Raw genomic sequence first — 16,845 nt, forward strand, 5'->3', positions numbered from 1 at the left:
ACTTTTACGACACATTAGGAGAGTGGTATGTAGATAAAGAGAGCTTAAAAAGATGTGCATGAGAAACAGTATTGCAATTAAGTATTTTAGCTAAATAATTTTTTAGGCATCAGAATCCATCAAATATGTATTTTATTGGACACACTCAATCTTTCTACTGATTAAATTACTTGAATATCATGTCTTTTACTTCTGGGATGCTGAAAGAGGTGGAAGTGAGATATCAAACAAACTTGATCATATTTTATCACAACCGATCATAACAAAACAGTGCAGGACTTATATGGAACTATAATTTAAGTAGTTGGGGTGTTGAGTTTCCGCGCAGACTGTTCAGACTTTTTTTTCTTGTGCACACCCTACTGAAATGAGGATGCACCTTATATGCTGTCAAATATGGTAATTGATTTTTATATAAATTATAAACATGTTAATTCACTCAACTGTACATTCTTTTTTGAGAGTGCATTCATTTTAATAGCAAATTACGAAATAATCCTTTGCTTGTTTTAATGACTTTGACTAATACCTGAACCTGGTGAGAATTGGCAGAATGACTGCAACTTACACAGGGAGAGAGAGATTAGGGGAAGGATGAAATCACACTAACTGTGTCATGATAAATATAAAAAAAAGCATTACTTTCACAATTGAACTCTAGGATTATTCCACAGAATATTTGACGGGACTGAGACAATTTAAGAAAAAACAATAGAGCTCCATTACATTTGCAAGTAATTAAAATTCATCCCCTCAATTAAACCAAATTTTCCAAAGGGAATTAAGTTTGGCTTAATTTAGGGGGGCTTCAAATTTTGAGATTTGTAAAATGTAGACATTTTACCACTGCTGGATTAAAAAAAAAAGCAAAATTACTGTCTTTACACCATTTCACTGTCACCACCCCTCACTAAAAATAGTTCAAGTGAACTAAAGATGGAAAAGCATCTGCAAAAAATTATATAACCAATCACAATGGGGAATAAAAATAAATCTATCAACAATAATCACATATCATATGATAGGAACTCATCCACGCATTTTCCTTCAGCTTGAATGTCATAAATAAAAAAATCATCTGACGTAAATTATAATACAAAACTAAAAATTAAAATCTGTTAATGATGCCAATGAAAGTTATTTAAAAAGTCTAAATAATACTTTCAAAACAATGCTATTGGTAATTACTGCAGAGAGTGCTGATTTGATATGAATGAAGAATCTTTGCAGCCTACAGTTTGCTGTCTTGGTTATATACTGATACTCATTAAAAATATGCTACAATAATTCAGAAATATATTCAGGAAATCCCCTCATTTCAACAGTTTTGTTCCACTTAATACTGGATGATTGTTCTGGTGTCTTAAGTGACTTTGGAAACTAAATTATTTATACATGATGTTATAATGCTGATTGATGGCAAATCATGTTTAGAGCTGTGTTTCTGTGTCTAATGCTATAGCATGATTCACGACCACTGACAAAAATATAACAGTTAAGAGTAAAGATTGATTGTGAGTACTGAATATTCCTCAATATAACAACAGCATAGTAAAAACAAAATGCATTGTTTCCGAGGAGTTAACTTCATTGGCAACTAGACATTTGAAAACACAATTAGGTTATGAAGGCTATAGTAATGATAGTGTGACTAACAAAGACATTCCCATGAGCAAAGTTTCATTTGAGGCAGGGGTGAGGATGCTAACATACTTATTCATGAATATATCCCCTAGGAAATTATGCAGCAATTTTTGTTCTGCCCTCATCGAGCACCTTATTAGTTGCAGTGTAACATAAAATAATAAATGGGTAAAAAAGTATGAAGCATGATAAAAAAGGAAATTATTCCTAAGTAACAAACCTGAATGTTGGTTTCCATAGTTGAGGAAAAGAGTTCATTCTGAACAAAATCTTTTACACATGAAGTACACATTCACGGTAAGGGGACCAGTACCTTTCCCTGCAACACTTATTGTTTCCCACGATGTTCTGGTAACCAGAGATGTCACTGGTTGGACTTTTTTGAGAGGCTATATGCACATAAGCATTACCTTCCAATCAGGAGCAAAATGCTTATCCACAAGGTGACTACAATGCAACATCAGTATTCATGAATCTTAAAAGCACAAAAAAATGAAATACCTATTACATTTTAAAGGTCTCTGTCAAATAGTTTAATTAGAACAAAATATCTCACAATAAATTTAAAAGTATGTATTTATTTAGAATTGGAAACATTCTTAATAAATGAGTTATTTCTCCTCTGTTTCTTATTATGGCGTATTTTACATTTGGTGCATTTTTCTAGGGCTTAAATACCTACTTCACAACCTCATTTGAGGAAAAATATTTTGTGAAACCCTATGGACATAATATATACATCTATATACTTATAAAAGGCCTTCACAACTCACCAAAATTTATCTTACAAAAGTCACAGAGACCTTCCAGGTTCGCATCACAAGTGATCACAATGGGAGGTCAACTACGTGCATACCTATATTTCTTCTAGCACTCTTTGAACTTGAAGCCCTGGAATTAAACAAGCTGGGGAACTCATCACTTATCTTGGTAGCACATAATCACACTTGAAAATGCTCATGAAAAAATAGATCAATTTAAATAGTACCTCCCCACAGCTTCACTCAGGAGCGTGAAGACTAAAAACCAGCCTGTCATCCATAGTTGGCTGCTTATTCCGCATGGTAACTGACACCCAACTCACTTATTGCACTGTTATAAATATCTAAAAGCCCACACTTAAATAATTAATAAGTTTAAGAATAAAAACATGGTGCTCAAGCTATGGACGGCAAAAAAAATTCACAAAGCATGACAGGAGAAACCAAATTCAGGTGAGCTTGACAGGTGAGTGTCAAACTTGCTCTGTCTCCATCCAATTGATCGACTATAAACTGTGTCAATTCGCCCATCCATAAAATCTATGAGGGGGCCACCACAATACCCTCCATGAAATGTGTGAAAGGCCAATGCAGGCTACAGAGCAATGGTTCTTAACCTGGAGTGCATAAACATACTTGGAGTCAAAGACATTGTCAGTGATCAATAACAAACAATAATAGAACTGACTTGGTTCATTTTCCCTCACATTAACAATTTATATTGAGGGTCTAAGAACATATTTTGAGAACCAAAGAGGTTCTAGATGTTGCAAGGGTTAAGAACCACCGCTATAGAGATACCATGACGATTTGCACTTGAAAGGAAAGCACATAAGTGTGACAATGGTTCTCCTCTTCTGTGGCAGACAACCCCAAAGGACAGCCATGAATTGGGGCCGTGAGTTCCCCCGTCAGCCCCACCCTGCAGAACTCTGATCTTTCTCCAAATTTCCTGGGAGGGTTGAAATATCACCCTGCTCTGCTTTTGAGGAACCCTCTTGGCTCAGCTCCTTTGATGAAAAAGGCACCTCCTCCTCTGCCACCACCCCACCAATCTCTCCAGAGCCACCTGATGTGCTCTGTATCTCTCCAGAACCTCCAGAGATAGCAAGCATCTCTTCACCTTTTTCTTCTACCATCAGCAATTCCCTTTGTGCCCCTGCTGACTCTTCTCCAACTCCAGAATCAACCACACCCCCAGATGATGGCATTTCACCTTCCATCAACTGGAGTTGATCCTGTAAAGCTTCATCTGTAGCACCAATGGAAATCTCTTTAATGCTTGTCATGGGGTCCATACCCTTTGGTGGCCTAGCTCTAACCCTGTAAAATTTCGTGCCTTTTGGAACTCGATATCGATTTTCTGACTGCAAGAACAAGGGAGATCCATATTAATTAAGATATATAATTATGACTATGCACTCTTATCATGAAAAAACTTTCTATAATGTCATGTAAAACAAATGGCAGAATGTTTTGGGCAAAATGAAAAATGGGACAGTTAAAAAAACAACAGGTCACACTAAAAGAATGTGATCATTTTTTACTGCAACTTTTTCCAAAATAAGTAGGTATGGCAACAGCTCATTTGTTTTTGGCTGGCTTTGGTGAATTAAACACTGGCAACCATGATACCCTGAGATTTCTAGAAGTTTTTGGATGCAATTCGGTTTCCCAGGACTCTAACATCACTGTTGACGTATATGCAGATAAATAATGAGATATAATATGATAAGTAGATCATATTATGAAAATCATACTACAGGAAAAAATATGAATCAATGTCAGATTCAAAAATGAACTACTGGTATAGAGTATGTTTAACCAAACAAGAGATGAATACCATTTAAATTACATATTTTCAAAGCAAATCACATACACTTCATTAATTCATTATTTTGCATAATACAACTAATGAATGCTAGGGTTAAGTGAAAGATAAAAAAAATACAAAACATATTTTTATGCTTTCTATACATTTATCTTGTTGGATCAAGATGAGGGTAAATGTTTAAATTTACAGCAAAAAAATTATAAGGCTGGCAACTATGCCAACTGAGTAATTTTATAGGCTGCCATAAAACCAGAAATTCATTAGAAAACGGAGATTGAAGTGAATAGAATGTATGCACACTTGCATCAGAGTTATGAATAATTATTTTAATATTCCATTAGCTTCCAATTATCCATCCTGCTTCAGTATTATTTTAAAACTTTGGAAAAATCACCAATTACATTTTTTTTAAAAATTCCTTACACATCTCCCTTCCCAACTATCTTAAAAATTATAGATTAGGTGGTTAAATTACTAAGCTATCTTATGGATAAAAAATACAAAAAAGATCAAGAACAAAGCGTCAGAAAAGTATAAAAGCCAGTCACATGAGAGGAAAATGAATTATCCTAGAGATGATAACAGACCTCAGGTACAGGATAACTATCTTCAAGAGAACAGTAGACTTTTACAATAATATCAGGTAGGATGTGTTTGATCTGTTTTACTAATCACACATGATTGCTGATGACACTATTTCAACTGGATGAATAACTGATTGAAGCACTTTTCCACTTGATATTTTTTTTTTCTAACGACTGGGTTTCGATATATTACATCATCATCAGGTCCTATTACCTGATGATGATGTAATACATCGAAACCCGGTCATTAAAAAAAAAATTATCAAGTGGATAAGTGCTTCCATCAGTTATTCATTATGTCCGACTTCCACCACATCATGCTCAAAGCTAATCAACTTCAACTGGAGTGTTATAATTGTTGATAAGGTTGTTCTCTATAAACTCTGTGAGTGACTTTTTATGATACGCCATTTAGCCAAAACTAGCATGCCACGTTGATATGCTTTATATGCACAAGTTCTTTCCAGACAGGGGTATATCCAGCCAATCAATCCTCAATATACCAGTACCAGAATTTAATGAAAAACATTTCATGCATGTTTCACCAGGAAAGTTCCATTATACCATACATATTATCCAGGGCAACTTACAATGTTAAAACCTGATATTCTCCCATGAGTATTCATTGTTCATTAATTATAGTTCTCAAAATAATATGGTCAAACACTATCTTGTTATCAGCCGAGGGGCTGATAACAAGACAATGGTAGGCTTAATCTAGCCTAGGCCCTGGCTCTGCCTGTCGCCTTACCTTTTTGGCATGGCAATACTCCTTTTCAACAACTTCAGCAGTACTATACTGATGCTGTGGAGTTCCATCTGGGAATAAAACAAACACATCAATCTCATGAATGATCATGATTTGTATAATATGCAGTCCCAATCCAAAACTGAGGCTACTGTACTTTCTAATTTACAATTTATCCAATATTTTTAGGATTTCCAGCGAAGCTTCTCCTTGTTTAAGGGTATACTCATACAGGAAATAACTCAACTCCGATGGATTTTGGCAATTTAAGAATTCCATGGTACCAGTCAGCACCGAGCTTGTGCATTGTGCAAATATTAATTCCAAAATCTTTGCAGAATGTTTTAATTAATAAACATTTTGGGAACATCACACCGATTAAGCACTTCTTCTTTGAATTTTTATGATAAGACCATGACTGATGCAAAATTACTTCCTATAAATATATACATCACTAATGAGGAATAGGTGGGTCCTGGTATTATGCAAGTATTTTGTTATAAAATTTTAAACAATAATATCACACTTTAATATTTGAGTAAAATCTCAGACACATTGATTATGTAACTATGCATAAGAAGTCCTTGGTTTACCCTAGGAATTATAAATATCTCAAGGCAATGATAAGTAGGTACTTATTTTTTTTCTTAAATGTGAAAAAACCATTGGAATGACTCTCTCCATGTGTGGTTTGTGCATTTAAAATTCAACCATATAGTATTTGGAATACCTTATTCAGTCGCCCAAATTTTTTACAAAGTTTGTTTTGGATTTTAGAGCTCCCTGTATCCAATAGGATATTAACTATCATAAAACACCTCCCACCTGACCGTTGGCATGTTTGAGATTTCATGTTTCAGGTAAATTAATCCAACCATGTAATAAGAGGGCAGCACATTTCAATAAGTACAAGTAGTATAGCTATAGAGCTGTATATGGGCATAGTGCAATGGGATGTACATATTGAAGATCTAGAGAGGCCTATCCTCAAAACTAACCAAGTAGAGGAGACTAACGTCTGGCAGAGAAGATAGTTATATGAACATTTGCACCACTGGAGAAAGGGCAGGAAACAATACCATGCACATTTTCGATGAGAGATCTGACCAAACCATTACTTTGCACAACTGAGTTATTGCACAACCTTTGACAATAACTTCCCCCTTCAACTTCCACCTCTTTTTCCATCCTCTTCTGTGCTGCAGAAAACCACAATGATTGATATATTAAAAAGAATCAACTGTAAATATGTTTGAACAAAGGTTATGAAAATGTCATAGAAAGTCATTTAGGCAATAAACTCAATCTGAAAGAGAGAGTCAAATGACTCAATTTTTCATTTCATTCAAGTTATTCAACACATTGAAAATAGGTTTTGGATGGTCCCTGATGACTATTATTCTGCACCACTGGGGTTAGAAATCTTTGCACCCACCTCATTGATGAAAGGTTGCTGAGTGGACTACCTTTAGAGTGGTACCAATCCTTCAATCTATCTGACATGGGTGGCCCTTCCAGAAGAAATTATAATCACTCCCACTGGCACCACTCAAGGGGTCTAAGGCTCTTCAATCATGTTAAGATTGCAGTCAATGGGAGAGACTCAATTCTTACCACGGCCTTATTTTCTGTGATACTTACAGAGAAATGACTAATGAAATTGTTACATTGCAGTTTTTTATGATTCTTAGCAGCTAGTGACTAAGGGGAGCACAAGGAAAATTTGTTTCCCCAAACATCTCTCTCTTTTCCTCTGACCATCGCTGAGATATGTCCATCTGCCTCTTGTAGAATGGACATAGAATATTTTTTTACAATTGGATTGATAGTACTATGTGTAATAGGATTAGACTAAGTTGAAACAATAAAGTACCATAATAACTAGGATGGAACATGGAAAGAATGAATTACCAAGAGGCAAACCCCAAACAATGCAAACATACAATGTTTTTTTTCACATTTGATAAAAATTGAATATAAAAAATCTGGTATTATGAGAAAAATTACTGGTGATGATGTCACTAACCTGGCGTGAATGTTATACAAAAGGATGTAAATTGGCAAGACATTAATTGAGGACTTACTGTACGCTTGATTTTATTTATTTTAAAAATGAGGATATAATGCTAGAACGCCCAACAACCTTCCTTGAATGTTGCATTTCTGGAAGCGTGATTTTTCATAAGTAGAAAGTCAGTAACAATAATAATAATTTCACTCTTGAGAAGTCCAGTTGAAAATATTTAATGAAAGAATACAAGGGGCTTCAAATCAATCAATCCTCAATTATATTTTTGAACCTATTATAACTAGTCTGTCTGGCAATACGTGGAAGTTTGTTATGGAATTTTAAGGCAAGGTTATCCGACTGGTTGAAGATTTTGGACAATCTGCATGGGGTAATGTCTAACATATTTCTTGATCTTGTTCATGCCTGTGTATATTGCCTCTTATTGCATAGTTATTTATACTATCTTTTTCATGAATTAAGAACTGGTAAATGTATATGTTCAAGACCATTATCACTCATAGCCTGACATATAACGGACGACAGTGATCATGATGGCCAGAGCAGGTTATAATCCTAAATGCTTTCTTTTGTATCAAAAGCAGAGCTTTTGTGTCATTTGTATGTCCCAAAAGCCTTAGGCCATAACTTAAATGACTTTAGAAAAAGGCAAAATAGGCAAGTCTCAAATGTTCCTCAGGAACACATTTATTAAGTCTCCTGATTAGGATGAGATTCTTGGAAAGTTTTTTTGGAGATTGCAGTTAAATGACTTTTCCAGGAAAGATTAGAGTCAATAAAAAACTCTAGGAGCAGGACAGAGCTTTGAGCGTTGCCAGCACTTCTAAGGTCACATATAAGATATTGTGTTTTTTCACAATTTAAAATTAGTTTATTAGCTGAGAACCAGTCACTAGCTCATTATTTCACTAAACTAATGCTGCAAAGGACCTAATTTTGGTCCAATACAATTTCAATTGTTTTTCTTAGAATTTTTTATAATTACATAAATATCTTCTGAATAGACCAAAAATATTTTTAAAATAAAAATTAAATTGTCATTAAGTCAAACCTTCATTTAGCAGGTAGAGTAATAATACAACTGCAATTCCATATTTTTACTATAAATATTTTTAAAACAGTTGCATTAAGAGTATGTCCTTTTTATGGCCACCTTTCACTTTCTCTTGAAATTAGTTTAAATCCCATCAAGAAGACATCTAACAGTACGACATCATCAAACAGGCAAGAAAACAGTACCGTAGCACTGTTCAATGCCAAGTAGGTAATGACTTGCTCATTACTTACTTGCATTACATAATGCATTACTCACTTGACATCGAACAGTGCTACAGCACTGATGGCTTCTTGCTGAAAAGCTCTTACTCTCCCTAATGATGGTCACCGGCTGACCAAAATAACGTTATTGAGCCTTTAAGTTTTTAACTGTTGGCTATAGGAATTAATCTAACTTCAGATTCACAGCTAATAGCTCACACATCTTCTGTCTTTCATTTTCTTACTCCAGTATCCTATTTTTTCAATTTCACATCACAGTTTGCCATATACAAACTTACACCTCGTGCCAGAGCCTGAAATACCTAAAACTAGCACAACCTTGAGACACAGTAAGCAGTAAGCTTATGTTGATTAAAAATCTTACTTAATGTCTCCCAGAATTTATCAGCTTATAACTCAGCTTGCTGGTACACATAAAAATTAAATCTACCTCACCAAAACTGACCTGGGTTGGTGGTTAGGCCAAGAAGAGGAAGGCAATCAGGGTGCAAAAAGTATAAAGTGGAGCTCTCCTGTAATATTGTGTATTGCCTTCGATCTTCATCCCACAGAATTAACACAGCATCACCAGAATTACACCTATGGATAAAAATTTTGTAAGAGAACTATTCATACTAGTAATATATTTTTTTTTAACTTTATAAGTAATATATTTTTTTTAAAACCTCATAAAGCCCACTTAGAAGTTCCAAATATATACAGGTATTAATACTATTTGTGATTCATACTTACGATGAAATGCTGATTTTTCCTTGCTCTATTAGTGAACTAGTGCTTCCAATCTGAAAGGAATGAAAATATTTAAATTGAAAAGACATTTTCATGAAATTCTGCAGTTAACATACATTACACATAAACAAACGATTGCTCCAAAGGGTTGCACATTTCACTATATAAATAATTAATGTTTCAAGTTAGTTAATTTAACTACTTACACACAAAGAGAGAAACTTTTAGCCTATTAAATGGTTATGATAGCATTTGCATCTTAAGTCAACAATATTTTTTAAAAGATAATATTTTTTTTAAGGGAGTGAGTACTGGTATAGTTTCGTGCATTGATTGCAAACATATTCTCAAACTAAGGAAAAAAATGTTTACACAAATATTATGAAATTTTACTGCACATTATTTTATACAAGCCCCGTATGCAAACATGGGTAAGTGCTCTATAAATTAACAAGTAGGAACTAACTATAAATTTAGAAGTTAAGTCAATTTTTTGGGAGAATCAGAGTTAGAAAATCAGATCAATACGTACTACCTTGAAGAACACAGATGTATTTTCAAAAATTTTGATAGGAAAGATCATCTTTTCCACCAATAAAGCAGTTAATGACAATTCATTTTCTCTTAAATAAGTACACACTATCAGTAAACAATATGTTGAAATGTATAACATGACAAAAGATAACATATTAGCCAAGCCTTCAGCTTCCCTAACTCTTAATTTAGAAAGAGTTATTTCCTAAGCATTTCTGAAATAAATAAATATCCACATTAGTTTAATGGGAACTCAATTTTAAGGCAATGTAGAACTAAGTTCACATCTCTTTGCAGCATCAATAAATGCTCTCTTTTCTTGTTCTCAGCCTCAATTTGGTCTGACTTCCATACAATCAGAATGCAGTTATGGAACTTCAGAAATTACTCGAATGGGATATATAAGAGGAAATGAGTAAATTATCTTTTTCAATATATTATTTAAAATAAAAAAATATTCAAATATATTAGATTTTAGAATTCCATATTCACCAAAACACTTTTGGGGCTGCTAGAGCTTGTGCATAATGGTAGACATAGCCCCAAACATCATGTTTCAATCCCAAATGGGTTATGGAAATTCTTGGTGGGCCATGTCAATTAAAAAACTAAATCTATTACAGCTACATTAAGGAATTGTTGGGAATCTTTTCCTTACAAATATCTAAGATTTTCTGAGGGAACTTGATGTTAAGTCCCCGCATAAGCAGTTAAGTTAGATTATTTGCTAATTATAAGTGATATATCCACAGACTAAGTACTACTGCTGATAATAATTTAGTAAGGCCAAATTTAGAATTTGTACCAAGTATCTTTGGAGAAAGCATTAATTAAGCAATTAGATAAAAATCAAAGAAGATATACATTGCTACCAAAATAAACTACGTGCGAACATAGTTCCTAGACACACTCAGATGGGAAAGATTGGTGTCCTAACATCCCAGCCATGCATCCTTGTGGTAGCTTATAGGGTACCTAAGATGCCAATGGTGATGTCAATGTAGATGTAAAATGAGAGTTGTTATTTTTTTCAGCCAGGTATTTTGGTCAAATTCACTGATGAAATCATTACTTATTAAAGATCTCTGTCATGTTTTACTAATTAAGATCAATATATAAAGGAATAAAACTGATATCAAACAAATGATGTTTCATATAGTTAGCTGAGTTTGACTATATTCTATCATTACATTCAATACAATCACAGCAATTATTTAAACTTTTTGACATAGAAGATATTACAATAACACATCTGCTCCGAATTAAACTGGTAACCTAATTTTTTAGAGAAACCTAAAGAATTATAATTAAAAATCAGGTTAAAAATACATTAATATTTATAGCAATACTAATGGATAATTATAAATACTGGTTTTAAAAAGAATAACCAAAATTACAACACAAAACTTCAGGGTAGAACCCTGATGTTCAAGAATAAACTTGATGGATCATCCATAGTTTTAATTCATTGTCTTATTTATTCAAAAAACCTGCTTAGAAAAATAATATGATAACCTAAAGCCAAAGATGACAATACACAAGAACAAACAAGTAAGTTATGGGCAATTGAACCCCAATTTCAATCAAAAAACATAATTTTTCTGTGGAGCTTGTTCTTGGAGTGTTTTTAATAGAATATCATGAACTGCTAATTTCTCCATTAGGTGTAACAAGGGCTAATAGAAAATGTTTGTCTAGAAGTTTCTATTAAATATATGGTTTCTATTGAATAATCATTTGAAAATACATTTTGAAATTCTTATGAAAAATATATTGCACTAAAATTGCACTATATTGCACCTTACTGACCCACACAAGACATTTAAGACTATTTCTACCCATCAGTCGTACTCCAAGTACTTCAATTAATTCAGTACAGATATTGGACTCTGACACTAAACAGTTTCCATTGTGTATTAGCTTATGCTTTACTGGAAATCTTAAGAAGGGCTCTGTTTCAAAAGCGTTCCAATAAAAGAAGAAGCATGTTTTGTTATATTAAATGGATAGTAGGATGGCTTATGCTCAAATGCTATTTACAATGCATTTTTAGAGAGTAGGTAAATAATAAAAGAGGAAAATGTATTATTTAAACTAAAATGGGATTTATTTCGAACAAAATGATGTAAAAAGAGTGCACCTACCTTTATGAAAGCACTAACTTGTACATTGGACAAGATTGTGAAAAGTTGTTCTGACTGATGTGAACAGCAAAACTAAATGCCAATAAATAGGCCAAAAAGCAACTATGAGATAAGACATTCAATTCACTCTACGAGCAATTCAATGGTTTATATATGCCAATAATTCATGCAATGCTAGCCTTTTATAATATAACAAATTATTTTAGTATTATTTTGTAAAGATAATAGTGAGGATGCAAAACTTTATTTTGAGTAATAATTACATTTAATAATGTGAAGAAAAGATAAATTCTAAACCAGCAACAATTTTAAAGTGGCAGTTTTTATAATAACTGGACTTCAGGGCCAGTTGTTTGGATCAAGTTTGGACTACAAATTGAGGCAATATGTGGCAGACCAGTGACAAATGGCAGTGTGCTGCAGGGGAGATTGAAATGAAAACTTTTAGACCTTTTATCAGTTTGAAAGTATTCAGCATTAATTGTATCAATAAACAATTACTAAATAATGTATGCCAGTTAGCAGTGCATTATTAATTGCACTTGAGTTGTTTTAAAAAGGTGTATCAACAATGGAGAGAGTCATGTGCTGACTACAAAGTATTTCATATTGATTTTAAGTGGGCATTCTATTGTAGCAAACTGATGGCCTGTAAACCTGATCTTATGACACTAACATCTGAAGAAAACTCTCTCAAACCTTGAATCTTCATACAAATGTTTCTACACTCAACAAATTTTGTAAATTTATTTTTCATTCATCATTTCTGGGTTTGTTTTATACATAGGGTGAAGGCATGTTGAGTGTTTACTCCTACGAATGTACTGTCCTGTACTGTTTTCTTAAAACAGACACCTATACAAACACTATGTGTGCAGATCTGAAATTTTCTAAATGCTCATCATAGCCCAATCTACTTGAAATCAACTGAAGTGGGTCTGAATCAGTCAAGTCCTTGTTTGTTAAGAGTAGATTTCAATAATTTTGGCACTGAAGTAAACTTCTACTAAAATCCAAAGACCGTTGAAAAGACACAACAGTAACTTTTAACGAAGACATCCACTAATAATATGCATTAAAATGCAGAAATTTCAAAGAGTGAAAATCATTGCCTTGTTAAGCATTTATTTACTCATTCAGATGCACTATTCAGTTGATTTCAATAAGATAATTAGCTGATGATTAGATGACACCGAGTTAAAAGGGTATCTATTGTAAGAAAACAGGGACACTACATGCATGGGAGTGAACACTCGACATACCTTTGCCCTATGTAGGCAAATGATTATTACACTTTGAAATTTCTACTTTCTACTAAAATCATTTTTCTCCTCTCATGGAAAAATTTTTCATTCCGGGATTTACATATACTATGCCTATCCAAAGAATTTGCCAAAATATTTTGCAATAAAACATCAATTGCCATCATTATGAACCAGAATTTGACTTTGGGCATACATAAATAATTTCACTAAATTAACATAAAAATTGGAAAGGAGTAGAGTTATTGCAAAATGGAAAACCTCATTCTTTCCCACCAAGATTAGTGCTTGAGACATCAAGAGATCAATTTGCAAACATTATCATCACCAAAAGAGACAAGGAATGTATTAATAAATGTCAGTTCAGTTATAATATTGTGAGTAGTGTTTTCCTAAAGAAGTTTCATTCATACAAAGGTGGTGTTTTGCCAAGGCAGATTAAATTTAAAATTTCATGAGATTCTGTGCATTATCATGAAAGCAGTGCTCGGAGAAGACAAGTATCCCATGAAATGATTTCCCTTAGCCTATCAATGCTCATGTCTCCAAACTAGCTCAAAGTGAACTGGCTAAATTTCATATATGAAAACTATGCAGTGTTTATAAACTCTTGCCTTATCTTCCTTAACTCAAAGAGAGAGAAAATAATCAATTATCAATAAAATGATCATTTTATTGATAATTGATTAATTTCTTATACTAAATATTATAATCAACAAAGAAATAATATAATTTGTACATTAATCTAGAAAAATTATTTTTCAACTGGTCGTGCCCCTGAAAGCAATCATTAAAAAGCGAACAGATCATGCAAAAATAATGCACACGGTTAAAATTAAATAAGTCAGAGAATAACGTAAACATTGAGGCACAAATATGGGTTTCATACAACCACTACAAAATTTAACTAGCTGATTTGATATCAGAGCTAATATGGTTGTATTCCTATGATTTCCATGCCAACATACGTGCATAATTTGGTAGTTATGGGATAGAGAATCATAGCTATAAACCAGCAACAAGTTCCTTTCATCAATGATTCAACAATGGATACACAAAAAATGCATTTTAAGTATATGTAAATAAATGTGAACAAATAAGCCACTGATATGGCTGTGGTTTGACAAAAATTATCAGCTAGCATGACCAATAAGGAATTTGGATGGGTACCCATGGCATTGAACCACCAACCAATGTTCTGAGAGTCTGGTCCCTAAACCACACTACCATTTCAAACTTCTTGCATTGAATCCACACTATATACTAGATGGAAGACATTCCAGGTTACCACAACATTTTAGTTATTTTGTTGTGCTAAAAATACGATTATTATAAGGTTATTTAGTTAATCATTAAGAGGCAAGTACTTGGTTTAACAAAATTTTATCAATTAAATATGTCTTATAAAATTGAAAACATAAATGAGACCAATTCACCATGGCTACATACTGTGTCAGGTGTAAAATTACATGGTTAAAACTATGAGACTGATAATTAAGATATTCCCTAAACATAAAGCACTCAAGGCTCACATTTAATTTCAGCAGTAAATTGGACATGGTTGAGCAGGAACAATCTTTCACAAAAGTTGGGAATGTTCATGAAAACTAAGCAATCACACACCAAAGGCTGCATCACACACACACATTTTAAGGGGGGAAAAAACAATAGGTAAATCCATCCATTGTAATCAGTCATTCAAAAACCTAAAAATCTTTATTAGTAATTAATGTCCACATTAATGGCACTTCCATTTTTTTCTTAGTTTCTCATTCAATTGTAACAGCCTAAAGCCCACATCATAATCTCACTGTCGGCACTGACTTTACACCAAGTAACTTAGGACAAAATTTGCAAAAATTTAAAATTTTGCCATTAAAAAATCACATCTATGTACACTGGCATATAATACATGGTTAATTGTTTATCTTGGCTGTGTCTCCATGCTGATGCTGTCACAACTTTCCTCAGCAGTTGACACTGCATCAAAACACAAAATTATCACGTGGGTTGGTTCTGAACTGTCAAAATTACACTCAGGCAGATCCAAATGGAAGTTATCTGAATGATGATTTCATTTTCTGCTGAGCTAAAGCAAAAATAAAATGGTTACACAAAACCAAAAAAAATAATTTAATAAATTAAATTCGGTACTCTAGCATGATATCCACATCAATCCTATAATTATGACTCAATTTCAAAATTTTCAGATTTCATACTCCCTCCATTGCTTTCAATCACCACAAAGCCACCAATATGAATGAGCAAATCCTGAAGTAAGCATGCTTGTTGGTGATTTAGAAAATTGGAGATATTTAAGGTTTGGACAAATAATAAATTTTGCCCAGCAACTACCTTTTAGCTCATGTTAACATGTTAAATAAATAAAAAGAGTGCCTTTCATCACAATGGATCATACATAAAACAACAGAATGGCAGAAATATCGTATGGGAATATGTATGTAATATGAAACAACTATTAGGTGTGGGGAAATCTAGTAGAAATATTATATAAACCTAACAATTAGCCAAAGTTAATCGAATAATATACAAAGAGGAAGAGATAGTGACCTCAGAGAGGAAAATGGCATTGTACCGAGAGAGAAATCTGATTTACTTTGCCATTAATATAATTTAAATAGCAAGAATGAACAAGACAATTGATTCATATTATTTGTTAATGAACTGTCGAACCGCCGACCCCAGTGGCGGTGGGGTAACGCCCTCGTCTGCCATTCCTAGGGTCGCGGGTTCGATTCCCGCCTGGGTGAGTTTCCCTCCATCTAGGGTTGGGTGTTTGTAAATGTGACTATTGTTATCGTTGATAAAAGTTTGATGTAAAGGCCAAAATGTGCTGTTTTCGGACTAATACTGAATAAATAAATAAATAAACTGAGGGATGTCCTAAACATAATGTACAAATTTAATGTGAAACCAATTGAACTTAAAATATAACAATGGACTTAGAAGGGAATGTAGATATTCCTGAACCAGAAAAGAAAAGTAGAATTCAGGAATTTTCAAATCATCAGCCAGACAACTAACACACACATTAAATTAAACATTGAGCAACTTGGATAATTAGGTGAAAAATAGCAGAAGGTTCATCAATGATTAAAAACAAACTAAATCAGATTTTTCTCTAAGTAACATGTATTTTTCCCCATTTTTGTCACTATTTTGTCCTCTTCATTCCAATTTTGATGATATATATTTGACAATAATCTATTTTAATAATATATAGATACAAATGAGTTTGAGAAAGCATCTTCTTGACAATTTAGAACCTATTGTCCAG

The 16,845-nt window shown here is 33.3% G+C and overlaps 1 protein-coding gene across 2 annotated transcripts in view; it reads right to left on the reverse strand.

Annotated features, from left to right (window-relative positions):
- Positions 1-2,202: 2,202 nt before the first annotated feature.
- The window catches only part of LOC139695995 (RB1-inducible coiled-coil protein 1-like), a 56,734-nt gene continuing 42,091 nt past the window's right edge, over positions 2,203-16,845 (reverse strand). The window contains exons 19-22 of one of the 2 annotated variants that reach the window (XM_071594605.1): positions 9,611-9,660; positions 9,324-9,457; positions 5,575-5,642; positions 2,203-3,772 (exon numbers count right to left, since the gene is read on the reverse strand). In XM_071594605.1, the coding sequence (XP_071450706.1) occupies positions 3,317-3,772; positions 5,575-5,642; positions 9,324-9,457; positions 9,611-9,660 (708 nt within the window). In that variant the 3' untranslated portion in view covers positions 2,203-3,316. Of the gene's footprint in view, positions 3,773-5,574; positions 5,643-9,323; positions 9,458-9,610; positions 9,661-14,986; positions 15,637-16,845 lie in introns of those variants that run through there. The other variant, XM_071594606.1, reaches the window with a different exon arrangement.

The sequence above is a fragment of the Hetaerina americana genome, unplaced genomic scaffold (genome assembly GCF_022747635.1).
Source record: "Hetaerina americana unplaced genomic scaffold, ioHetAmer1.1.p SCAF_65, whole genome shotgun sequence".
NCBI lineage: Eukaryota > Metazoa > Arthropoda > Insecta > Odonata > Calopterygidae > Hetaerina > Hetaerina americana.